Raw genomic sequence first — 26,469 nt, forward strand, 5'->3', positions numbered from 1 at the left:
CCATCACCCCTCTTCACCACCCCACACCAGAAACACACATACTCACCCACAGACACACAGGAGCTAGGCAGCTTTCCCACAGGGTCGCACTAAGGAAGCTGTGTTATCTGACATCTCAGCCTGGGAAGGTGCTGATCCTTAGCTCACGTGACAAACTAGAAGAGGGTCATACACCTGTGGAGAGCCAGAAAATGCCTTTGCTTTTACCGTGGCTCACGTGTGGGGGCATTTTGCAAAGCATTTAGTTAAACATTCCATCTCCTGCCTGGTCAGCGAGGCTGGCTGGGGCTCAGATCCAAGGCTCAGAATCATGAGGCTAAAGAAACCCAAAGGATCATCTGGTTGGTCTCTCTGCTCTAAGGTTGGACTCTTCCAGGACAGCATCCAGACAGAGGCATTCTTCTTTCCGCATCTGTCCAGTGGTTTTAAAAAAAAAAAAAAAAAAAAAAAAGATGAACTTTCCATCTACCAATATGCAATGAAAGATACTGTACTCACCATTTTGCACAGAGACTGGTGGATAATGTTACAAGTTTCACTGAAACCACTGAGAAGATAGAATTCTTAGGCTGTTCTGTATGATAGTTTCAGATTTAAAACTAAATATTATGAAATGTTTAAATGCAAGGGGTGCTTACTTGTTTGACTGTGAAATTTCTAGTCTTTTGGTGAAATTTTATATGTAGTGAATGTTTATAGGTCTTATGAAAAACCAAGTTTTTTTTTAGATTATATCATGTTTATGTAATTTATAAACAAATATATAATAAGATCGAATATGAATTCCTTTTGCACCCCACCAAAATATCAGCTTGGTCTAGAGTCTTGGCTCTGGTGAACAGTTGTTTGCTAGTGTCTGTGCCCCTACGGGTCTCCTCTGGGTTCTTGATTCAAACAAGGTCTCTCCAGATCCGGCAATCCCCACCCTGAGTAGTTATCTGGAAGAAATGAAGTGAGTTGTGCAGAACAGAAGTCTGCACTTCCTTGTTTATTACATACAGCGCTGGTCACAATAAACCAAACAACGGTAATAGCATATGAGTAGGTGAAAAATGAGGCATGTGTGTGTAGCAGAGTCCTCACCTACTAGCAGAAGGTACAGAAAGATAAGTACCGCATGACCTCACTTACATGTGAAATAAATCCAAAAGGAAGAACTCTATAAGAGTCCCATGATTCCCCGGAGAACTTATGGGGAATCTTCCATTTAGATGGAAGGAATACATTCAAGAGATAAATTGTATAACATACTAACTGTAGCTAATAAGGCATTCTTGTACATTGCTAAAAAGGTGTTATCACCACAAAAAAAATGGCAACAATGTGAGTTAATGCTTCTGTCGACTAGGTTAACGTATGCATGCTTTAAAATAATGTCATACATGGTAAATATATATGTATAATACATAATTTTATGTCAGTTAAAACTCTTGACAGTCCAGCCAAAAATCCGCATAGTGACAGCAGAAGGACAGAGGCGAATGGAATTGTAAACATGTGTGTGTGATGCTGCTGTGTCCAGAATTGAAGTGTTAGGAATAATGACATGGGGCATTCTGTGAGTTATAATCTGGATTTTCTCATTTATTCCAGATAGCTTAGCTTATATGGTAACTCTTCGTTGTGATGTCACAATAGCTCTCCCTGTGAGGAAACACGAGATAGTTTGAGGGAGGGACCACTATTTTGGCTCACAGTTTGAGGATGTAGTCCAGCATCAGTTGGCTCTATTACTCCTGGACTGTGCTGAGACAAAAACACCACAAGCAGGGAGTATATGGTGGAACAGAGCTGTTCACCTCCAAAAGAGAGAAAGCGGCCAGGTCTCAGATTCTCTCAAAGGACGCCTGTCTTCCAAGGACCTAACCTTCTCCCTCTAGGTCCCACCTTGTAAGGTGGCCATTACTTCCCAGTAGTTGCACAGGCTGATGACCAAGCCCTAAACATCCGAGCCTGTGGGGGTCATCTGCCGTCTAACTCTGGGCTGCCACACCAACACTGGTACCCCATTGTTTCTGCAGCTCTCTCCTGGCTCAGTCATAGTTCCCCCAACCCTTCCCCACCCTCTGCTTGTTCCGAGGGTAGAGCCTAGGTCTAGAAATTTCATGGCGTTTCTCTGAAGTAGCAGTCTTGGTTTCTGAAACTAAGTGAACCTGGCTTTTCTTAGGAGAGGACATGTTTGTAGCTGCCTTTGCTGTTCTGTGTTTGAAATGTCAAGACCGGGATGTCTACGGGGGATCTTAAGAGGCCCTCTGAAGGGGTTTCTCCACTGGGATGGAAGCTGCACGAGAGCTCTCTCTGCTTCTGGGAAGTTTTCCTGGTTTCCGACAAGACTGTTCTGGTGCCGTTCAGTGTGGTTTCCTTGTGTTTAATCCTCCGAGGAGGACGCTCTTCAAGTGCTGCACCACCTGCTGTTTCTAAGGGACTCTGCCTGCTTGCATTCCATTACGTTCCTCTTTAGACTTCTCCCCCTCCAGATCACATATTCTCGGGTCTTTCAGCCCTTTCTTGAAGACCAATTGCATAGACAGTTTCCTAGCAGTTTTGTTCTTCTGGATGTGTTCCAGTTTCTCTGTGTCCCTGTTTAAATGTGAAACTCAAAAAGAACACAGCACAGCCTGACCGGTGGTATCAGTAATAGAAAACCACGAACTCTCTTAGGGGAAAAGAAGAGCTGCGAGCTTTTCACTGGCAGAGATACCTTTTAGTACTTTTAGGAACTGGAACCTCATTCATTTTGAAAGATACTTGATAAAGAAATAAATTTAACTTGAAAAATGTGAATTCACTTTTGTAATATGTCAAGAATAAGAAAAGGTTTTGGAGCTGTACCAAGCATTGGTGAGTGACTTCTGGTCCGTGAACACGTCTCCAGTGAGTTCCCAGCTCCTTTCCGGTAGACATTTCCATTTTTCGTTTATGGGTGTTGTTGCTCAATGTGGATTCGTGGGCTTTTGTGCCACGGCACACGTGGAGAGGGTCAGAGCACAACTCTGAAGAGTTGGTTCTCGGGTTCCAGGGATTAAACTCAGGTTGCCACGGTGACGCAGCAAGAGCCTTTGCCCACAAAGCCATCCCATTGTATAGACGTGTCTACTTGGGCGTCCAGTAGTTACTATGGACTTGTTATAAGCCTGAAATCCAGAGTGCTGCCATTGAAATGCCTCTATCCTTTGTAATTCCGTATCTGCATCCCATTGGTCACGGGGCTCGCGGCTCTCTTCCTTTTCTCCAGATACTCATTTTTGTTTGTTTATTTGTTTTTCCATTTTGACTGGAGTCTCGAAGATTCTTTCTGGTCTCTATCTGGAATCCAACTTCCCAGTTCTTGTATTGGGGCTGTTATGAGCAGGAGCTGCAGGAAAGCCAGGCTCTCACTTTGGAACTTGACTTGCCAGTTACCCTTGCAGCCCCTGGGAAAGTTAGGTCATCTCTCTGATCTTGCTTATATAAAAGGATTTCTTCCTGAGGTCTAAATTGAGCAGTACATAGCATGCCATGGGAGGATGGCACTTTCCCTTAACTCTTCCCAGACCTGGGAGTGCTCAGGGCCTCTCGGTCTGTCCTCATAGACACACGTCTCCGCAGTACATGAATCTGAGCAGTTTACTTCCAGCCTTGAAAGAGTTCACTAATGCTTTTTTTATTTATTTATTTAGTTTTAATACTAGTTTTTGAGAATTTCTAACTATGTATTACCTCACCTCTTTCTCTCCCACAACTCCTCCCATGTCCCCCCTCAAATTCATAACTACTTCTTTAATTATTGTTTATATACAGCATGTGAACACATGCACACACAAATATATACATACACATGTATATGTATACACACCCTCACAGCCCTGCCAAGTCCTTTTAGTGTTATGTGTATGTATATGGTTATGTATGAATGTATGTATATGGGATTGGATAACCTATCAGGGAGCTGTTAGGCCTGCAAAGACTGATTCTCCTTCTCCCAACAGCCATTAATTGCCTGTAGCTTTTCATCTCGCAGTGGGGCCTTGTTTTATTTTCCCCAACCCTGTAAGCATATCAACTGGTGCCATTATGCAAGTTTAGGTAACCATCTTGTTGAGATTTCATGTACGCAAGTGTCATAGATAGAGGGTACCATCTCTCAGCAGACACCCTGCTGCTCTGGCTCTTAGAATCTCACCGCCTACTTGTCTGCAGTGTTTCATGAGCCTTCGTTGTGGGGGTTGTGATGGAGATCTGGCAATTGGAAATGAGTACCCCACAGTCTGTTCTCTGCATGTTGACCAGGTGGGGTTTTCTCTAATCCTCTCCATCTGCTGTATAAAGAAGCTTCTCTGGGGACGACTGGGAGCTGGGCTTATCTGTGGGGATAAGCATGTGTGTTTAAAATGCAGTTAAAAGTGGGCTGGTTTAGGAAAGTGCTGGCGTAGTATGCTCTTCTCATCAGATACAGATAATAGGCTGGGTAGACAGTATCAGGCGAGAATTTCCTCCTATGGTGCAGCCTTAAGTCTAGTTAGACAGCTGTTGGTTGCCCCAAGGTATAAGTGCCACTATTGCATGCTCAGGAATATCTTGATGTTCTAGTCATTGTTGTGGTCCGTAGGCATTACTCCTGGGCCACTGACTCCTTTTAATCTGCAGAATGGAATGAACCACTTAGCTTGAGCCAGACTCCCTCATTGGCTGACTTTTCATTCAGTGCCATCTGCAAGACATCCCTCTGCATGGGAAGCTATTTCCCTGGGGGAAAGTGTACCTTTCTCAAGACTCTGCCTAAAGGACTTTTCTCGAGGGGCGCCCCTCGTCTCCGCACCTCCTCTTTTCTTTATGCATTTCCTGCCCCGTGCGCATTCACGCTACTCCACCTGAACACATAAAGAGTTCTGTATCTGGTAGAATTTTGAGAGGTGCAGACCTGAACCCCGTCACGTGGTGTCTGCATCAAGCTCTGTGACAAGCCCTACAGTCTCAGACTTCAGTTTCCTTCACATATTTGTAGAAAATTCAGAGCAACCTTGGCAAGAAGTGTGACTCCAGTATGTGGGTGCCGGGGGCGGTGAGTAAGCTGTCCACGGAACTTTCTTAAAGATCAGCATAGCATGAGCAGTTAGTATGTGTAAGCATCTGTTCATTTAACTTCAGCAAATGTATGCACTTCCCGTGAGCCTACATACAAAAATTATTTGCCTCCAGGCCCATCATTTGAGCTATATTCAGAAAATGCAGTACTTTAAAGGAGTATATACTTCAATCTGTATTCATTTACCTTTTTTTTTTTTTTTTTTTCCCAAATGGTTCAGCTTATTTGCTGGGCTAGTCCTGACACTGCCTTGACGATTCCTACTGTGTGGTGAGGTTACAAGTTAAGGCTTTTTCCAAGATGGTTTTAACGTATCTTCAACCATGGATAAAAATGACAGCATAAGACAATTATTCACCTCAGGGCATCTTCCTGTTTCTTCCTTGTTTCTGCAGCGACGTATGAGAATTTCATGCATCTGATCATTGCTCTGCCAGTCGCCATCCTGCTGATCGTGGGGGGCCTGGTAATCATGCTGTATGTCTTCCATAGAAAGAGGTGAGTTTCTGTGCCACAAGATGGTAGTTAAATCAAGCTAGTTGATGATTTGAACTTGAATGAAGAGCTTCTCCAAACATGCCAGTTTAGCCCTCCCCTGGACTGAGACTTGTTTCCAGTTAAGCAAAGAAACACATGTGTTTTTAAAAGCTCAAATCTGAGGCTACAGCAGAATCTGAAAGACTTTTCTTCAGGTATCTGCTGGCCCCACCAGGGCCTGAGTCAGGAGTACAGACAGACAAGCGTACCATTAGCAGGGAGCATGCTTTTGCTCCCTCTCTCAAGATAATTCATGAAACAGGAAAAAAAGGAAGGAAGGAAAGGAATTTACAGAAATGTATAGAGATGGTGTTTGTTGACCTGAATTTTGTCTTTTTTGACAGAAATAACAACAGGTTGGGCAATGGAGTGTTGTATGCCTCTGTGAACCCTGAGTATTTCAGCGCAGCTGATGGTAAGGGTCCTGGCCAAGGTGGGGGAATATGGTGCTGTTAATTAGAGAAAAGCTTTGCATAATTCTGAAGTACCTTTGTCCTGTGATATGCCTTGAATAGCATTTCATTTTGTCTTTTAATAACATTTTTAATGCTCAATGACGTTGTCAGAAGTTCTGGGACTCTCAAAAGCCGGGCTCTAGAGATGCAAATGGCCAAAGTCGGTACACTGCATTACTTGAAATGTCGCTCCAGAATGAAAGAATTGTTCTAGTTACCATTGTCTATTTAGGGATTGCTGCAGCCGCCAGGCAGTCCTGAGTGGACTTCATCTAGGGGTCAGCTTCCAGCTGTTCCCTGGCCTCGCTACAACTGCCTACTATATTATAACTTTATGTGATCTTGGAATCCCTCTGCTATCCTGTCCTGATTAGGGCCATACAACCTATGCCTCCATTTACGTTCCCTTTGGCAGTAACTAATGAAAGTCATTTAATTAAATGGCTTAGAAGTTCTGACTTGGAACCAGGGTTGTACCTAGTAGTTATTTCTTCTTTTGTCCGTTATACTGTCCCTTTTTTGTTTTGTTTTGTTTTTACCTAGTGATTATGTTTAGCTTGAGACATTTGAAGTTTGTTGGGGAGGGTCCCTGTAATGCTGTCCCTAAGTTGTAGGACTTTCCAAAAAGAAAAAAAAAAAATCCCATTTCCTCGCTAAGCTTACCCTATAGCATTTCTCATGCCTATCTAGGTGCTGGCAAGGAAAGACTCTCTGAGGACTTGTTCAGGCTCCCCTAGCTGAGCAGTAAGAAGTCAGGACAAAGGGTCATCCCAGCCTCCTGAATCCTCACGGCCATGATGTTTGGAAGGACTGTTTAGTCAGGGAAGCTGGCCACAGGGGGGGCTGGATCGGGTCTGTGCATTGCTGGAGTATGTTCAGGATAAATGACCTCTCGCTGTAGAAGTACAAGTAGATGTGCAGAAGATAAGAAATAAAGAGTCAGGATTATTCTAACTGATTAACCCGCTGAAATGCAAGAGCAGAGGAACGCTTCCTCAGTTAAAAGCACTTTACAAATACGCATGGTTGTAAGGTTTCTTTAATCATTTCTAACTGAATTATATTTATAGTGAAGCCAATCAAAAACAGCCTCTTCTGAATTTGAATCAGGTGCAGAATAATGATGTTATTTCGCTTTACAAAAGGTCTCGCAGAGTTATTTTTTAAAGAGCCATGCATGCATGTGTTTGCGCCTGTAAAGCATAAAAGGCACTCTCAAAGGGGGCGCACCCCGCTTAGAAGCATAGCTACTTATGGAGAAGATCTTTCTCCTTTAAAACGAACAGAACAGGTTTGGATATGTAGCTTAGTGATAGAACATTTGCCTAAAGTGTTCCAGAACCTGGGCTCTGCCCCCACACCACCAAAAACAAACAAGAAAGCAAACAAGCTAAATCAGGAAAGTAAATGTGCCTTATTTATACAAAGAACTTTTTTTTTTTTTTTTTTTTTTTTGAGGCAGAGCCTTACTGTAAAGCCCTACTATATTATACAGGCTAGCGTATATATAACTGCTAAAGTGATCCTCACACTCTACCTCAGTCTCCTAAGCAGCCAGAACCATGCAGCCATGCTGTCCAGGTCAATAATTGCTTTTGTAAAAGAGAAAAATAGGGACCAGAGAAATAGTCGTTATCCTCCTCCTCCTTCTTCTCTTTCTTCCTCCTTGCAACTTCCTCCTCCTTCTTCTTTCTTCTTCTTTCTTCTTCTTCAAAACAAAGCAAAAACAAACTTGTCAACACCCAGGCCAACAGGTGAGAAAACTGTCACCTCATCTGAACTTGCTTTAGTTGGCCTTTCGACAAGTACCACCACACAAGCCTTTTTCCTCAAAGAGCTACAAAGCGACATTGCCGCTCAAAGGTGCTTAAAAACTTCTTTCTCCCAGAGTTAATCTGCATGTCGCTGTTGTTAAGACAGCACTGAGAATCCCCTACAGGAAAGTGCTGATAACACTGCGCATTTATGACGGGCTCTGGCTGCTGGAGCTGAGGGAAGCTGGCTTGAGTCAGCAGCTGGATTGAATTTAGAAAAAGGCTTGAGGGCATTAACTTCAGGAACCTCCCAAGGAATGGATGTGATTGGCTTTAACTCCATGTTCTGTGGCAAGCCACATAGTTAATTCTCATTAAAAGCTAGCCTGGATCCTTAGAGATAAAAAATGGAGACAGTGACCCCCGTACTTACTGAGAGAGACTATAAAGACCTTGTCTTCTATTCTCTCCTAAGCAAGCACAGCCTCTACAGGGTCACAAGCTGTCTGAGGCCTATAGAAGACAAAATCCTATTTGGGAAATTACTAGCCCCATATGTGCCATGAAGTAAAAAAAAATGTGCACGGGAGCCAAATGCAGTGGTGCATACCTATAATCCAAGTGCTAGGGAGACTGAACCAGAAAAAAATAAACTCAAGGCCAGCCTGGATTATGTAGCAAGTTCAAGGCAAGTATGAACAATATAGAAAAATCCTGTCACAAAATCAGTCAATAGGGATAGATGGATGGATGGATGGATGGATAGATGGATGGATGGATGGATGGCTTAGTTGGTGTTCTATTGCTGTGAAGAGACACCATGACCACAGCAACTCCTATAAAGGAGAGCATGTAATTGGGTCTGGCTCACAGTTTTCAGAGGTTTAGCCCATTACTGTCATGGCGGGAAGCATGGTGGCACACAGGCAGACATGGTGCTGGAGAGTAGCTGAGGTTCTACGTCTGGATCAGGCAGCAGGCAGAGAGCAAGTCACTGGGCTTGGCTTGAGCATTTGAAACCCCAAAGCCCATCCCTAGTTATACAAGGCCACACCTCCTAATCCTTGTCAAGTAGCTCTACTTCCTAATGACCAAGCATTCAAATATGTGAGCCTGTGGGGGCTGCTCCTGTTCAAACCACCACAATATGTAGGTTCCATTCTTCAAAATATAAGGATCCCAACCCCAAATTTAAAATAAACATCCTTCCCTTAAGGCATCACTTAGAGGTAAGTGCTTGTGCCATGAGGGTGATTGAGTACTGTGATAGCCTACCAATGGTCTCTTGCCTTCCGCTGCAGCTCTGCATCTAAAAGCAGAAAATCAAACACAGCCACAAGGCCCCTCCCAGGCAGTGTCTGCTGGCCTTTCTCCTGTAGACAGGGCTGTCAGTAGCTATGTTAGATTATAGTTCTAATGGAGCGAATGTTCTTTTTACAGATCTGACATACTAATTTAATATTATTTCAGTTCTTACTGTACCCACTGAAGTTGTGGGATGAAGCCTTTCTTTGGTTTTTCTTACTTGTTCCCCTTCTTTTTTTCTCTCTTTCTCTTCATCCTTCTTTTCTATAACTATTCACTTATTGTTGTCAAACCAGATCAAACATTACCAAAAATGGAAGCTGGAGAAGGAATTCTGTTCAGGTTCCTAAGGTTAGACCGTGCAGGCCAAATCCCTGGGGTCACCACCGAGTCCCTTCAGTCTCAGGGGTCACTTGCCTTACTCGGTGTACTAGTAAGGAGATCCTGGGCCTTGTGCATGAGAAGACAGTGTTTTGCCCCTGTGCCGTAGCCCCTAGCCTCTGGGTTTGGTTTTGTTTCTTTTGTTAGGTTTTAAAACTTATGCATTCTGGGGCCAGAGAGGTGGCTCAGCAGTTGAAAGCACTGACTGCTTTTCCAGAAGACCCTGTTCTGATTCCCAGCACCCACAGTGGCAGCTCCCAACCACCTGTGTCTCCAGTTTCCCGGGATCTAATGCAGCCCTCTGTCCTTCACAGGCACTATATGCATAGTGCACAAGCATTCGTGCAGGCAAAACACCCATCCATAAAACTGATTGTTCTAAAACACCATGCGTTCCAGTAAGTCACATCACTTGAAAAACAAAGCAGCGCTGGGATTAAACTGCCTTTTACAGCCTGCAGGACACCTTAAATCATGTTGCATTTTTGCTGTAGATTTCATCACCTCCCACCCTGCTCTTTTTCTTTGACCAACGTATGACTTCTTCTCTTTCCCCTCAGATGGAAAAGGCAGGCACAGTCCTCATCATCATTAGTTCTCGGTTCTTTTATGTGAAAGGAGCAGCATGCTCGCTTAAACTTGATCCAACCTCTTTGCAGCTTCCAGAGTTAAACAGCTGAAGGAGGAATGCTAGAAGGCAAGGCTTGCGTATACCCGCTGTGCTCTCCTCCATGGCCCCCTCTTGCTTCTCCTTTTCAGTCATCTCTCTTGAACGGTTAAGGAATTTTCTCTTGAGTCTGTGCCTTTAGTTTTTACTTGCTGAGTTTCTCCATTTCAGCCATACTGGGTTTGTGAGGCACGGCTGTGGAAGGGGTGGAGTGAGGTGTGTGGACCAAGGATCGATCAGCACAGACACATCCCCTTGCTTTTTTGAAACATGATCTCACTCTGTAGTCCAGGCTGTCCTCAGAGGAACACACCCCATCTCTAGCCTCCCTGCCGTGCGTGATGGGAGGGGATTTATAAGCATGTGCTGCCACACGTGGCTAACAGCCATGGGGATTTTTTTTGTTTTCTGTTTTGTTAATTTAGTAGCCATGTTTTTAAGTGTAAAAGAGCTGATGAAATATGTCTTAGTTACATTTTTCATTTAACCTAATACATCCAACAGTCATTTTTAATGTAAAAGTAATCTCTTTAAACTTTGATTTTTAACCAAATCTCTGGAATACAAGGCTGGAGAAATGGCCCAGTGGTTGAGAGCACTTACTGATCTTCTGGAGAACTCTAGTTCAGTCAATACCCCTGTGAGGAGTCCTACAACTACCTGTAACTATAGATCCAGAGAAGCCAACACTGTCTTTCGGATTTCCCAGGCATCCAAACACACACACACAGAGACAGAGACAGAGAGATTTTCACATGTACACATGGATTTTAAAAATCTAAAACTCTTTTAAAAGTTACCTTTTTCACTTGTTTTAAACAAGCCTTTGAAATATATTGTATGTTTTACATACAGCACCTTTCAGTTGGAGCAGCTATATTCAAGTGCTCAGCAACCCTACAGTGGGGCTAGATGCCCTGTTAGCTGGCACACAGGCCAAGAGTCCATGCAGAGGCAGCTTCTCATATCTAGGTTTATCCAAGAAGGAGGAGATTAGCTCTTCTTACACACACATACACACACACACACACACACCCCACTGGTCTTTTCCCTACCTTCATTCCCGGCTACTAATCTCTCTTTCTGACATACATTGTAACCCCTTGATGAGGATGAACAAAAAATCCTACATTCTCTGTCTCTTAGGGTTAGTTTGCTTTTTTTTTTTTTTTTTTTTTAATTTGTTTGGGGTTTTGCCAAGGAAAGAAGAAGGAAACGCTGTTGTCTTTCCTGTCTTAGGTGTCTTGGTTTCCTTCCTCAAAGTGTCATGGACTCCTCAGAGACTGAGGGCCTATGCTTGACTGTATTTGTGCCTTGATACTCCTTTCATGGACTTTAGGGAACAGCATCTTATATTCTCTGGTCTGTCTAAGGACTGTTTCCATGCCTGTCTCAATCCTGTCTCTTACTAGTGTACGTGCCTGATGAGTGGGAGGTAGCTCGAGAGAAGATCACCATGAACCGGGAGCTTGGACAAGGGTCCTTTGGGATGGTCTATGAAGGAGTGGCCAAGGGCGTGGTCAAGGATGAACCTGAAACCAGAGTAGCCATCAAGACAGTGAACGAGGCTGCAAGTATGCGGGAAAGAATAGAGTTTCTCAACGAGGCCTCAGTGATGAAGGAGTTCAACTGTCACCACGTGGTAAGAGAGTACCCCAGAAGCCAAGATCAGACCTACAGACAGAAAGCATCTCTAGGGCCACCCTCTGTGTCCTTAGCCATTTGGTGCCTTGCCCTCTTCCCAGTGGATGACTTTCCCATTGCATTCCTGTTAGCCACAGACACATGAGGTAAAGGTCTCACCCTCTCACCAGAATTCTGCTCCTGGCCACAGGTCCCAGCACCACAGTTTCAAGGGGTATAGAGCATCATGTGGCATGCCCTCTGCCTCTGAGTCCTTCTCTTCTTGAATCCTTCAGGTCCGGTTACTGGGCGTGGTGTCCCAAGGCCAGCCTACCCTGGTCATCATGGAACTAATGACACGTGGCGATCTCAAAAGTTATCTCCGGTCTCTAAGGCCAGAAGTGGAGGTCAGTTTTGATTCTCACCATGCTATCTTTCCTGTTCCACTTCCTTCAAGAGCTCCCTTGTAGGGAACATGTCCTTAAATCGCATTGCTTTTCAGCCTTGAGTTTCTTGCTGCATGCTTTGGTAAAGAATTGTCAAATTGTAGGCAGACTGGAATCTTGGGGAGATCTTCTCTGTCTTTGGATCCCACCCAGTCTATCTCAAGCATCTCTGTGTTCTTGTTTCTGCATTCCCTCTACCCATGCCTGCATCTTACAACAACCCCCACAAGCCCTAGGACATATCATGGTCAGCCCTTCCCACAGCCTTCCCATTCACCTGGGCCGGCCTCCCCTACTGATCTTCCAGTACACTTGACTGTCTGCCAAGCATGCATTATCTCTTTTTGTGGTCTCCAGGGCCATGTTTGTGCTTGGAATCTCTTTCAGTACATGCTTTGTAAAGGTCAGCATTTAGGCTGGCAGGGGCCTTGACCTTGGCCCTGGAATGTTGCCAGAGTGAATCCCCAACCAGTCTGTACACAGGACAGTTGTCTCCCAAGGAGCCCATTACACACACACACACACACGCACGCACGCACGCACGCACGCACGCATATAGACATAGCACATATGAGCACACTTCCCTTATCCTGATAGCACAGGTTGCTCTTCACTTGCCCGAACACTGCTTTCAAGACTTCACAAACTCTGCTTATTTTCAGGCTGGATAATAAGCCAGAGCCCTGCTTGAACTTTTAAATGATAGTCATCTTAGCTGCATGATTCTGCGTAGTCTAGTGACATTTTCAAATTGTAGACCTGAGAAGATCCTATGTAGTTTTTTATTAGTCACTGTGGAGTCTCCCCGCCCCCTCTGTTGTGTTAGCCCACCGCCAGCTTTTTTTGCATATGTAAACTGATAGACATGTTGAGAAATATCACCAGGACCAGCTGCCTTTTATGGGGCTGCCTCAGTGTTTCTGATGTCCTCACTTTGACCCTGATTTTGTTACCTGTGAGTAAACAGCTTGTCTGTCTGCATTCTATAAGGGAAAACCTCTCTCTTCTCATCCCCTTTCTGTTTTTGTTCCCGTTCTTTGTGTAAGCTTTTGTTTTCTTTTCCTCTACAACTTAATCATCTCCCAAGTGGCGGTTCCTTCATTTTAGTTCTGAGTACCTGTTCACAAATGTCCTTGTTTATTTTTAGCATGTGCTTTAGCATGGGGTTTGAGGAGAACCACAAGGCTAAGTATGAGTTGGTGGCAGAGCCACAAAGCTGCCTGTTTCTCCCAGCATCAGTCCCAGGTTCACAGTAGAGCCTTTTCCTGTCCCACTAATACCCAGTCTACAGAAGGAGGGCTTGCTCAGATGGGTGACAGGACAGTGGGTCCTTTAAGGCAGAGATCAGTGTTTAACTGCTTCAATTCATGCACAGAATAAAACCCATAGCTTGTGGTCTCAGGGCTGTTTCTGCCATTGGTTACCTCCAATCCTCAGGCAACTGTAGAGACCTAGTTTCCTAATGTCTAAGAGACAGATAAAGGGCTGTTGAAATGGCTTAGCAGATATGAGCATTGGCTGCTCTTACAGAGAACCGTGGTTGGATTCCCGGGACACACGTCGCAGCCTACCACTGTCCACATCTACAGTTCTTCCGGCCTCCGTGGGCACCAGTTGTGCAAGTAGTGCACCAACATGCATGCAGGCAGAGCACCTATAGACATAAAATAAAACTTTAATTGAAAAATTTACATAGGTTGAACTACTAAAGTCCCTTTCAGAAGTAAAGCTTACCTTTGAATTCATCAGATCTAAATTTTGTCTTTCTAAAACTCCTGTCAGAATAAAAAACATATTTACATATATATATACTAGCTTCGGTATACAGACCCTAGCTTAGAATAGAGACCCCAGCTTCGCTGTCTCTCCCTCATTGCAGTTTGCTTATTTATTTCGGTAAATGCATGGATGTGTGCTTGTCTTAAGGGACTCTAACACGACTAAAGATTTCTACTCTGTTGAGATGAAGGAAAGAACGACCACATAATATCATGAACTGACAAAGTGTCGGCCCTTTTCTGCATATAATTAAGTCCCTTTTGTTGATTGTTTCTCACGTGATGAGTGACAACTTCCGGTTGAACACTTACACACCATTCATATTCCAATAGGTGGCATGAGCCTGAATACTTGCCACCTGCACAGCTCCTACTTGGCCGTGCATATTTAAAACCCTAAAGATACTAAGAGACAGTGTGAAAAGGGGAAGCTCCAGAAATGAATGATCAGGTTTCCTCCCGGTGATGTCACTTCCCCTGGAGAACAAGAATCAAAATAAAAATGATTAATAAATAAATGTGCTCAACTAAGTCTGTCACTCCCAGACATAGTGGGGGCTGTTACCTGTTACCTACATCCTGGCATCTGGTGAGAATTTGGCAGCCTTGGGCAAAAGCTAAAATTCTCTTGCGTGTTCATCGTGGTCAGAGTGCTTGGACCTGTGTAAAATAATGTAGAATAGCCCAGATAGTATGATCTCAAAGCCTTGCAATGCTCTTCCTGGGACCCTCAAAATAAGTTAGGAAGGTGATGTGTGGGACCAGGAAAGCGAGAAGGCCTCGTACTGTTGCATGAGATGCTTGGCAGTTAGGGAAAACAAGGCAGGACTTACTGTACTGGTACCAACACACAAGCTTGTTAGTGTCCAAACTGTGGGCTCATGATTGGTTTTGCACATGGGATTGGGATGACAGGGAGCCTTGGGAATTTTTTACACTTGTGTGTGTGTAGTGTGTATGCTGTATATACAGCTCCTTGAGGGAGCTGGTTTTCTTCTTTCACTGTACCTGTCTTAGGAATTGAACATAGATGTTCCTTGGTCTTGGCAGCAGGAGCCTTTATCTGCTAAGCCATTCTTACTGGGTCCTTGAGCATATATTTTATCTTACTTTGTCAAAATGAATTTATCACTTCTTCGGTTAATTCTTTTCAATGCCAAAGGCAGTGTCTTGCCCTCCTCAGCAAACAGGATATTTGTCCATGTTGCTGGTCACTGACCTTAGGCTCTTCAAGGTGAACTCCCTCTGAACTTCAGTTGTCCTCAGTGCCCATTGAAAACAGTAATCCAAAATGAAAGCATTCGTCTTCATATCTTTGTACCTTAGAAGAAGGGGACGAAGATAAATAAGGCCTGGAAGCTTACATGGGAAGTCAAACATGTGGTTATCCATTTAGAAAGTGTGTTTGTTCTGTGTATAAGTGTGCTGTTCTTAAACTTTATGATTATGGAAGTCAAAGGAACATGTAAACTACTCAGAACCTAAGTAACTGAGCATCCTTAATACCTAAACTTGCTGCTTCACTTAAAATAGTTTTGTCCTGCTCCAAATAGAAAATACTGGACAGGAGAGATGGATCACTGGTTAAAGTTTTGCCCCGCAAGCATAATGATCAGAGTTCTGGTCCTCAGAAACCATGTAAGTGCTAGGTGATAGAGCACCTATAATTCCAGCCTTGGAAGGATTAGATGAGATGCCCAGAGTAAGCTGTGTTGACCATCTTTGGTTTTGGTTGGGAGACCCAAATCAATGGATGGGAGATCCATCAGTGAGTAGATTGAAGAGCAAGGGCAAAAGTACATGATACCAGGGCACAGCAATGCTATGTTCCTTCTGAGCAGGTCCTGACTTCTGCGTGCAACCTGTGGTGTTCAGATTGAATAAACATGGCTTTGCAACCCCTAGATTAAACCTGCAGGTAGGGGAGGAAAAGTCTCAGATGCTCATATTTTTGTTTTGTTTTGTTTTGTTTTGTTTTGTTTTTAATCTGCAGCAGAATAATCTAGTCCTAATTCCTCCGAGTTTAAGCAAGATGATCCAGATGGCTGGAGAAATTGCAGATGGCATGGCCTACCTCAATGCCAACAAGTTTGTCCACAGAGACCTTGCTGCTCGGAACTGCATGGTAGCTGAAGATTTCACAGTCAAAATTGGAGGTGTGTCCTTTGCTTTCCAGACTGGAGCAGAAACTAAAGTCATGGACGCTTTAGGAACTAGTCTGCCCCTGGGGAGGTTTTCAGTATGCCCCAGGGGCACAGTGGCTTGTCTTTGAGTGCAAAGATGTTTGTAGTCAGTATGGTTGTCTGTTCCTGGCTGTGATCCTGAGAGCACCTTAACATGGCAGGGGCTATGGTTTCCTGGTAGAATGTCAGTTACAGAAATAATCAGGACAGCTTGCTTCCTCAAGTGATCTTGGCTTAAGGATGAAAGTCATCATCCAGTCCCCCATTCAGGTATCTTAGGTTACAAAAAAACATTGTCCCTAGATAGGCCCACGAGGTTCCTGGGAAGCCAAGTGCCCCTGTAGGGAAGCCCCTGCACATCGCAATGGTGGTGATGAGGTAGGCGTGTCCATCTGCAGGTAGATCACTGCTTACTGGATTTCACACCTAGGTTCGGTTGGCTCAGAGTTCTTCCTCCTCTCCTGCTACTAGGTTTTGAAACCAAGGCCTTTGGTATGCTAGTTAATCTCTCCACCACTTGTAGCTCCAAACTCCGGACCTCAGCTGCTCCACCTACATCTTAGACCCCTTATCGCTACCAACACATTGTGCTGGACTACGTTTCTGGTCATTGGCTAGAAACCCTCCCCAGCCTCTCAGTCTTATATTGGCTTTGTCTTTTATCTGTCTTCTACTTTGACAAGGTTGCTCAGGAAACCAACCTGAATTTACCAGGCCTTCTCTCCTCCCTACTGTGATAGGACAGCAGTTCAGAACCATGCCAAGAAAAAAAGGGCAGCAAATGTAGCAAAAAGCTGTCCATCACTAACTAACCTTTGGCCACCTCCTGAACATGTGTTCTGGAGATGTTTTGCTTGCCTAAACCCTAGCAGTAATTTTTGAACGAGCCCTTTTGGCCTCTTGGTAAGCAGTGAGTATCTTCTCTAGAGAGGTAGGGCTGCTGTGTCATTTTGACTTGACGGCGGAAGTTAGGTGTGTTGGCATGCGGCTGTGTTACAAAGCAGATGTCAGTCTCTGGAGTTACCAAAGAGTCCCCCAGCACGCCTGTCCTTGGGCTCGCACGCTCCCATTTGGAGCCCTGGGAGCCCAGCGTGGTGGGCAGCCCTCAAGAGGACAGCTTGTCCCAGAGTTTCTAGATACGAGCTGTTCCTTTTACGAACCTTTGGGATCCTTCCTGCCTCCCATCCCTCACTTAGGCGTGGGGACCAGATTTTGCTCATCAGAGAAAACCACCATGTACCTGAGTGGCCTGGGGCAGTGCCATCCATCCTGGTGGCATGTTTCCCCACCACTGAAATGTGAGTGCTGATAGGACAGGGACCGAGGTGCTTACCCGGCAAGCCTGTGCCCGTGTCCTCATCTTGCCCTCCCATGCACTCTTCCCAGCACAGGCAGAAACTCAGTAAGGCTGCTTTTGTCCCGCTTTGCATTACAGTTGGAAACATGCTTTTTTGTGCTTCTTGCCATTTTAAATCCAAATCAGTAAGGATTATATTTTTCTGTTTAACCATGTGGCGTATTTATGAGGATATTTTCTATTATAATTATGATTTTTCTTTGCAGAATTAAATTTTCGTGCCTGTTTATGGAAGGGGGTGTGTGCTATTTTTCTTTTGCATTTAGGAAGAGAGATTGTTTTCTAGAATCCCCCTTCTATGCAAGTCAAAGCAGATCCCCTCATTTGCATGCCACTGGATTAGCTCAGAGATGATTTTTGAGCACTTCCTTTTTCCTCTTCCTTCGGGTGGGTTCCTCGGTGTCCCCCAGTGCCCCATCTTAGGGTTACATACCCTGAGTCAGTTCACCGGGGGCAGCCAGTAGCTCGCACATGGTGTAAGTTGTGCTGGTTAATGTCCAGGGCTAACATTGCAAGCAGCCTCGTTCTCCATGGAATTTGTTTTGCCTTTGTGGCCTCACCTTTTTGTGGCACCACTTAGAGAGGGGGCCATTTTTAAGGTAGAGCAGCTCTTTTCTCCTAGGAAGGAAAATGGAAGAGTTTATGTGAGAAAAGGATGCTGTGATTGAGTGGGAAATCAAAATTTGATGAAGACACAATAATGTGAGATTATAAAGCAAGCCAACCATCAACCATAATTATGTGACACCTTCAGGAGACTCAGAAAATGGGAGAAATTTTCAAAAATGAGTGGGAGTATTGTGTTGGGAAAGGGTGTTAGGTAATAGCTCCAGGAGACTGGTAAAGAGCATCTTAACTGCTCTCTGTGTACTTTTATCTTCATGAATTGTTACCCCAAATATGTTTTCTCCCCTATTAGGTGGTAAAAGGCCTTTTCCTTGGCAGTAGAGCCATGCTACCAAGTAAATGAGATCCACTTCCTCCTCTGTATTTGATCAGCCTTAAAAACTGTGTCATTCATCCTTGATCTGTGTAGTGTATATTTCCTTGGTAAATCATTGGTACTCAGGAATTTGTAAACTGCCTCTCACTTTAAATGTTAAGGGAGTTAACTTCTTAAGGGAGCAGATTATAAATTATTAAGACCACAGATGCCCTGTATTTGCCTGTGAAGTGACTGATTGTGTCTTACTTAATATTTCTGCCCTATAAAGTTACAAGCTCCAATACTGAGTCTTCTCAGAGTGGAGCAGGAGCACGTCTCACCTTTAATGTAGGGAAAGGACAAGGTCCCCATGCTGGGGCAGCCACAACACCTTTGCTGCTGCCCCAAGACTTGATCTAGCTAAGTAACTGTACCTTTTTTTCTGCACCCTCCAGATTTCGGTATGACACGAGACATCTACGAGACAGACTACTACCGGAAAGGAGGGAAGGGCTTGCTGCCTGTGCGCTGGATGTCTCCCGAGTCTCTCAAGGATGGAGTCTTCACTACCCATTCTGATGTCTGGTAGGAGAGTTTCCCTGCATGGCCAGCAAGGACCTTCCAGATACTGGTTCAGGCTCTTGGGCTGTTCTCCTCCTGGTCTCTGTTCATTGTCTCCTGAGTTTAGCATTTAGTGCCCCATGGCCCTTTGTCTTTAAGTTGTTCCTTTGTGGAGTCCATTAGAGCTAAAAGGTATTTGTAAGACTCCAAAGAGTATGTAAACTATCCTTTTCTTCCCTTTTTAGCTAATATTAATTATGTTTCTAAGGAGTAGGGAAATGCCAGAAGTCTGGGCCTTCACTCACACTTCTGTCTGTTTCTCCTCTGCCTGTATCCTCTCTTCTTTTCCTCACTTTCAATACCATTAGTACTATGTATATGACCTTACCTCACCTTATGGTACCTTCAGCTTGAAGGCAGTGCTTTATTTAAACCCAAAACTCAAAGAGTCTTGGTTGTGATTTTCTGTTGGTCCTGTCTGATGTCACACACACACACACACACCATGAACCTCCACTGTTGCTGACCCAAAGCATCTTCCTTAGTAATAGAAGTGTCTTGTGGTGGAAGCACACTGACCAAGGGCTGCAACGGCTTCTCTGTAGTACTGTTTACTGCAGTTCCTTGGAAACAACGTGCAGAGGTCATCGGGTTCCAAAATACAACTGGAGTTCTTGGCAGGAGAGCCCTGGCACGTCCCCCCTCCTCCTCGAATGTCAGCAAGTGTCTTGGCTTTCCTCTTGGGAGATCCTGTTGCTGTTGTGTTACAGAAACGGTAGTTGTTTACTCCAACTGCAGATGACCACACAGAGAAACCATCCCAGTAGTGACTGACATCATTTTTTTAGCCTCGTGAACCTTTCCCGGTCAGAAGCCTTGGATCTTATTTGGAAGACAGGTGCAAATTGGAAATAGCATTTGACTATGACCCAGCACAGCCTGGTTGTTTCCTGATAAGGATGAGGTCTGTTCTGCAGTTAGCCCATCTGAGGGTACCTCTTTTCTGTCAAGTCTGTTTAGATGAGGTCACAGGAGAAGGCACACCTAGGGCCACACTTCCATCTGTGTATTCGGAGCTTCATGCTTATGGAAGCTTTGAGGTCAGCTTGCAGGATAGGAATACAGAGTCAGTGTGGGGAAATAAAACTGGAGTCTTACACAGATTCATTCTACCCCAATACAGAGTAGCAGCTGTTACTACCAGCCGTGGCAAGGGGCTCACGAGGTGCTCCCTGCCAATTTCCTCCACTTTGACTACATAGATGTTATGAACCAACCAAAAAAAAAATGTCTGTATAAAGAGGAAAGGCATTCAGAATTCATTCTGCCAAATGCTAAGGCATCGATAATGCTTTGGGCTTTTTTTTTTTTTTTTTTTTTTTTTTTTTTCTCAACCCAACTTTTAAGCATACAGCTGGGGACAGCAAGGACACTGGAATGTATAAACTGTTTCTTAACTCTAACTGAAGCTGTGCTTCTTGGAAGAATGGCAGTCATTTTAGAATGAATTCACAGTCATAAGACAGTTGCTCCTAAGTAATATAAATCCAAAAAGAAATCCAAAGCATTTTCCTTGACTTTGTGGGAGACGTTAGGAGCATGGCGTTGGGAGGCACCCTCAGGTCAGGCAAAGCCCTGAATTCCATCTTCTATGGAGATGTTCCAAGGACTGTCCCCTCCCTCACAAGGGCAGGCCGGCCCTCGTCTCTAGAGACCTTGGTTCTTTCTGGTTATGTGTTCTGTCTTCCTAGCCTCCATATGAGCAGACTGCTGGTGTGGGGCAGGATATTGGTGGCAGGGAGTTCAGGAGGAGAACAGGGCGCCTGAGAGAGTTAAGCTGGAGGCTGCATGCTGAGTCTGTAAAGAGTCGGTAACCAGTCTGATCTCCGGATAGGACAGTCAGAGCTTGGGGCCAGAATTCTTACCGAATGCCTGGAGGCCTGTGGTGCACCAGGGAAAGCATGAGAGACAAGGGGAGTTGGCCTGGAAGGGAACTTCGTCAAGACCAGTTGACGAAAATAGAAAAACCACATACATCATTGCTTGTCTCGGGCCATATTTCAGACACGAGGGTGGGCACTGCAACCTCCAAAGAGAGCCTCTGATGTGGCCACGCAAGCTCTGGAGGGAAGACGCCATGACTGAAGCTGACAGGAAGTGTATTTCTCTGAGCCCAGATCTTTCAGAACCATGATTTCACTGCAGAGCATGGCTCTTTTTTTTTTTTTTTTTTTTTTTGGTCTTTCGTACAATTTGAAGACTCTATCTTAGTCATTGCCAGTTCAAAGAGACCTTGGGTCTGATTGCCGAGGTTCTATTTCTGTCTAACATTGCTTAGTATCCGTTTGTACAAAACCCTTTTGTTCATAGAAGGAAGCTGAAGCAGCGAACCAAACATTATGATTCACTCAGAAGCTGCCTGCTTCAAGCTCAGGCCAGGCTCCTCAGAGTGCTGAGTGGAAAATGTCTGCCTCAGGCTCTTTTGTGGGGCTCAGCCCCACTAGTGTTCCATCCAAAGCCTCGTGTTGGCTTACCATGGACAGCCTAACTTATTCCATTCATACGACCCGAGTGTGAGAGCAGAGAGGCCAGGCGGAACTTGGCAAAAGCAGGGATTCTCCCTGAGAAGCTGTGTTTACACCACAAGTGACAGTGTAGCCGTTACCTGTCTGAAGTTGCTGCCTGTGTGGATCTGCTTTAGTCTCATCTTCCGGCTGACAGGCAAAACTGCACGCATGGTCGGGTTCCTCACCGCTCGGCCTGCTGAGTTCATACCTCGGCCAGCCTTCAGACCAAAGAACTCTGTTACTCTAACACACGCCATGGGCCAGTACGTCCCACCCCACTTCCCCACGTGACACAGCACCGCCCTAGCCAGTGGCTCCTGAGTTCTGTATGGGACAGGGATTTTTATCTTCCTTAGCCCAAGTCATGATCCCATAGAACTTGTGGACATCCCAAGACCCGGCTCCCAATCCCACACCAGTCAGATCAGAACTGCTCTGGGAAATCCTGTTTTAAAACCTCCGAGCAGAATCCCCTCTGTAGCACTGTGGAGGGAACCAGCCGCATAGAAATTTCCAAACTGGTATGAAAAGAGTCCCCGAAGGAGATAGTTAAGACACTTAGCCTGTCCCAAGTCAGCAGCCAGGCAGGGACCTGGTCTTCTGCATTCTGTGCTGAACTAAAGCCAGTTTGGCTGGGAGAGGGCCCTGAATGTGTGTGCTGTGGATCAGGCTCTCGAAACTGTGAGGACTGTTAGAAGCCCCTAACCTCAGCTGCCTCAGCCCTGCACCCTGCGCCATAGTGGCTCTAGAGGGAGCATTAGCAGTGACATGGAAGGACAGATGTCCCACACTTAGCCAGATAGCTGGCTTGACAACCACAAAGTGCTGTCACCACCTTGAGGACACTTTTTTCAGTACTCAGGAGTGGCACACGCTCCTTCCCATCCTTTTCTGAGCTACTCACGTTCCGTTCCTCCCGCAGGTCCTTTGGGGTCGTCCTCTGGGAGATTGCCACGCTGGCTGAGCAGCCCTACCAGGGCTTGTCCAATGAGCAAGTTCTACGTTTTGTCATGGAGGGCGGTCTTCTGGACAAGCCGGACAACTGCCCCGACATGCTGTACGTATTCCCTGAGCCACTCGGGATCAGTACCTCCTCCAGAGCCATTCCTTCTGTTGCCTGTGGGTACGGGAGAGGATTAGGAGAGGCTTCTCCATCCAGACTGGTGGAGATGAGCTTGTTGGATCTGTGACTTTGTGCAGTACCTCTCCCCCATCCTGTGTTCCTTAGTCCCCCGGTGCTGACTGGCACTTTGAGCCATGGTGTCTCAGCATGCCGCCACCTCCCTTTCTCTGTGACATACAGGTCAGTAGCAAGCCTGACTCATCTTTCCTGTGCAAAATTTAAATTTATTTTTTTAAGGCAATTCTGCAACGGTTACTAGTGTTGGGCCATATTTAAGAGCTCTCCCAAGCCATTGGCAGGCCTGACAGGTCTGTGCAGCAGGCTCACACAGAGCTTTGCAGTGGAGAGTCGCCCTCTTGCACTAATACAGTAAACCTCACGTAGCCCCAACACAGGCTTGCAAACCGTCTGTTGTCAGCTTTATGCTGTGAGTCTGGTGGCCAGGAAGCCAGGTTGAGCTCACCCCTCTTCAGACACACTCCTAGGCACACCCTCTTAGGGTGCGGGTGGAAAGGTCGCCTTGCTCCACCTCTAGTAAAATTGCAATCTGCAACACTTCGTTGAAAGTCATGATGTGATGGAGGTATACCCGTGGTGCCGAGTGTACCTCAGTGCTTGGTCAGTGTGACTTCAAGAAACTCCCAAGATGCTCAGCTTGTGTCGGCTTCCAGTTTGGGTTCCATTGCTTTTGTGAAGAGGCAGCTGCTACCATGTGTGTCGGAGCCGATTGTTCTCACCATAGCTAGAAAGTGAAAAAGAGCCCTTAAAGCAGCAACTCTCAACCTGTGGGCCTCGACCCCTTACCCTTTCACCGTGGTTGCCTAAGACCATGGGAAAACATAGATATCTATGTCACAGTTCATAGCAGCAGCAACATCACAGTCATGAAGTAGCAACGAAAATTCTTTTATGGTTGCAGGGTCACCACAACATGAGGAACTATAGTAAAGGGTCGAGGCCTTAGGAAGGTTGAAAGACCCTCGCATTAAAGAGATGCAGTCCTGATATAATGTTCTTGAAGGCAACCTCCTAGGCTCCACCTTTCAAAGGTTCCCCAGTGTTGCCAAGCTGGGGCAAAACTTTTACTTGGTAGGGCATCAAGCATCCATATTTTGTTTGTACCCTCTTGAATGGAGGCCTTGCTTTGTTGTCTCACGCTGGTGGCTCAGTGGGTGGGGAGAATGGCCCTTCCTGGAATGAGGCTCCAAGGGGATAAGAAGGTATTCTGATTGGCTCATCGGGCACAGAGAGCAGTGGACTAGTTTTCTGATATGTACACCTTAAGGCGGTGCTCAGCTGGCTTTCTGCATCTCAGGGGTAAACTTCAAAGTAGGTTCCCATTGATACGTCAAGACCAATATAGGAGTTTTCTAGAAACTCTTTTCAAAACACATTCAGCCTCACTTGTGAAAGAATCGCAGGGGGATTGTCAAGATTCCTGTACATCTATACAAAAAGCTGCTCAGATCCGCCTACCCTCCTGCCTACTCTGTCAACGCAGCACTCACTGGCTTGGCACCTCGGATGGTGAGGTGATGCACAGATGGAGGCTGTGTGTGTGGGCAGTGGGCAGAACTTGACAGAGGTGCCAGTGACCAGGGGTAAGATCTTGTGAAGTTGAAGTCCAGGTGTGGGCTAGCTAGTCCTATGTGGACTCCATCAGTTTCTGAAGGAACCTAGGAGCGTCGTGGTGAGGTGACATACTAGCTTGAGATCTTTGGGAGATTTCTGGTGAGCTCTGAGGCAAGGCTTCAGGAAGATGAAGACTCCTGTGCATGGGGTGGGGGTTGGGAGGTCAAATTTACTTCAGGGCGGTAGGAACAGTGATGCGCCTATACAGCATGTGAGGCCATGGCTTGTCTGACCACCTCTCCATAGACTGGGGGGATTTCTCCAATAGGCTGGAGAGTATTTGTGGTGCTGTAAACCATACACCCCCTCGCCATTTCTACCACTCAACTCTGCAACAGTGGTATAAAGCAGATGCAGAAAACAGCAATTGTGGAGCCTTTGAATCTGTACGTAGGGCAAAGTTTAAGGGTTGGAGTATGAAATGGCTGCCTCTAAATTTGCATAAGGATGAACCACAGCAAGCATAGATTTGGATACTAGAATCAGTGGTGTGTTTCACAAGCTGAAAGACAGTTCAGAAGAACAGGTGTGAGTTTTGTTCCTGTGGTTTAGGGCGAGTCACAGGAGAGGTATTGTTTTTGTTCTTTCTTTCATGGTGGGGCAGACATTTGTCTCAGAAACTCATGGGACCTCCTGAAGTTGATCCATTTCCAGCTGACTGGATTTTTTGGTATGAATTTAATAGGCTTGGGAAGCGGCCACCTGCCATGGGAAAGGCAGTGGACTTCCTGTTCCCAGCGTAGAGTGAGGAGGAAGTTTATACACAGAGGCTGCTCTTGGATGTGAAATGATTGATTCAGGAGGCATTTCTGCTTTGCCATTCAGAACCCCCTTGGCACACTTGTCTCCTTTCTAAGAAAAGAACATAGTGAAGGGAGACAAGCTGGCTACAGGAGGGAGTGTGGTGTCCCGATTCAGAGATGCTCATGAGTGGAAGATGTGTTCTGGGAAAGGATTCTTTTGTTGCAGTGAAAGAACACCCTTGGGAGTAGTCTGAAACCTATTGGGTCTCACATGTAGAGGAAGGGCTTCCATTATGTGGTTCTGAGACAGGAACAGCCCTCCCCGGCCATGCTGTAGCTTCATTGTACCTGCACATGACCCAGGTTGCTTCAAGAGTAGCTAACTCTCCAGCCTTGGGTATCACAAAGTGTTTTAGCTTTAGAGGGAAGGCTGTCATCAAACCCCAGAGTATCCAGGTCTGAGTATAGGTGCCGTGACTCAGTTTGAATTAAGCTAGCAAATGCTATGAGGCTGGATCAGGAAAACCCATCATTACCATCAGTGCCTTGGACATAAATTTGGCCGTGAGGTCAAAGGCCAGTCCCAGAGTTCATGGAAGCTGGAGACCCTGAAACAGGTCCCAGCCCTAAGAATGGGATGATGACTTGAACCCACCACAGAAACTCAGGTGCAGAACCATTTGTTCCAATAATACCTCCACAGCTCTCATGCCAAGTCTTTAGGACGCAGGATTCAGGAAGGAACTTGAAGGCTTTATAATCCCAGCAACACCAACTCAGATGTCACTGAGACACATTCAGGTGAATCTGACTGCTTTTGCATTTTCCCTTTCTTAGATCCAAGCCTCCAGGATGCTGGGAATCTCGGGCTGGTTCTGTAGAGATAATGATCCTATTGCTTGAATAGGATCCATAGAGGCAGATGACAGTGTCTGCGTGGTGATCCCTGGCATGAACTGTGCATCAACAGCTGGACTGTATAGCTACCCCTTTCCAGGTCCCAGCTGAAAAGTAGCCCCTAAAACAGCCTTAGCTGCTGGGGAATTCCAGAAGGGGAGCCAGTAAGCTCTGTAGGACCTTACGGAAGTCTGATCTCTGATAGGAGTCACCACTGGCCGGAACAGTACCGACACTCAGCAGCGGGGATTCTGTAGTTGTGAGCTGTAGAGCACTTCTCAGCTCACCAATGCCTCCTATAGACGACAGCCTGTCCAGCTCACAACATGGAGTGTGCTTGGGGGCTCAGGAGGGGGATGGAAATAGCAGTATGCGTATACCCCTAGGTTAGAGCTCACTCCCAGGGAAGAGCTGGGTGTATACCCTCAAATAGGGACATATACTGCAAAGCACAGCTCCAGCCCACCAGA

The 26,469-nt window shown here is 45.6% G+C and overlaps 1 protein-coding gene and 1 long non-coding RNA gene across 3 annotated transcripts in view; one reads left to right on the forward strand and one right to left on the reverse strand.

Annotated features, from left to right (window-relative positions):
• Igf1r (insulin like growth factor 1 receptor) overlaps positions 1–26,469 on the forward strand; it is a 280,439-nt gene that overhangs the window by 243,911 nt on the left and 10,059 nt on the right. For both annotated transcript variants that reach the window (XM_021634678.2, XM_060367320.1), the window contains 7 exons: positions 5,461–5,563; positions 5,947–6,017; positions 11,577–11,806; positions 12,084–12,194; positions 16,005–16,167; positions 18,932–19,061; positions 22,527–22,661. In XM_021634678.2, coding sequence (XP_021490353.1) covers positions 5,461–5,563; positions 5,947–6,017; positions 11,577–11,806; positions 12,084–12,194; positions 16,005–16,167; positions 18,932–19,061; positions 22,527–22,661 — 943 coding nt within the window. The remainder of the gene's footprint in view (positions 1–5,460; positions 5,564–5,946; positions 6,018–11,576; positions 11,807–12,083; positions 12,195–16,004; positions 16,168–18,931; positions 19,062–22,526; positions 22,662–26,469) is intronic.
• Positions 7,174–18,186, reverse strand: LOC132647226 (uncharacterized). The gene is made up of 5 exons (XR_009585562.1): positions 17,985–18,186; positions 15,231–15,332; positions 13,968–14,671; positions 11,968–13,887; positions 7,174–7,765 (listed from the first exon to the last, which is right to left on the reverse strand). It is a non-coding gene; the product is annotated as an uncharacterized LOC132647226 (long non-coding RNA).

This window comes from Meriones unguiculatus, chromosome 14 (genome assembly GCF_030254825.1).
Source record: "Meriones unguiculatus strain TT.TT164.6M chromosome 14, Bangor_MerUng_6.1, whole genome shotgun sequence".
Taxonomy (NCBI): domain Eukaryota; kingdom Metazoa; phylum Chordata; class Mammalia; order Rodentia; family Muridae; genus Meriones; species Meriones unguiculatus.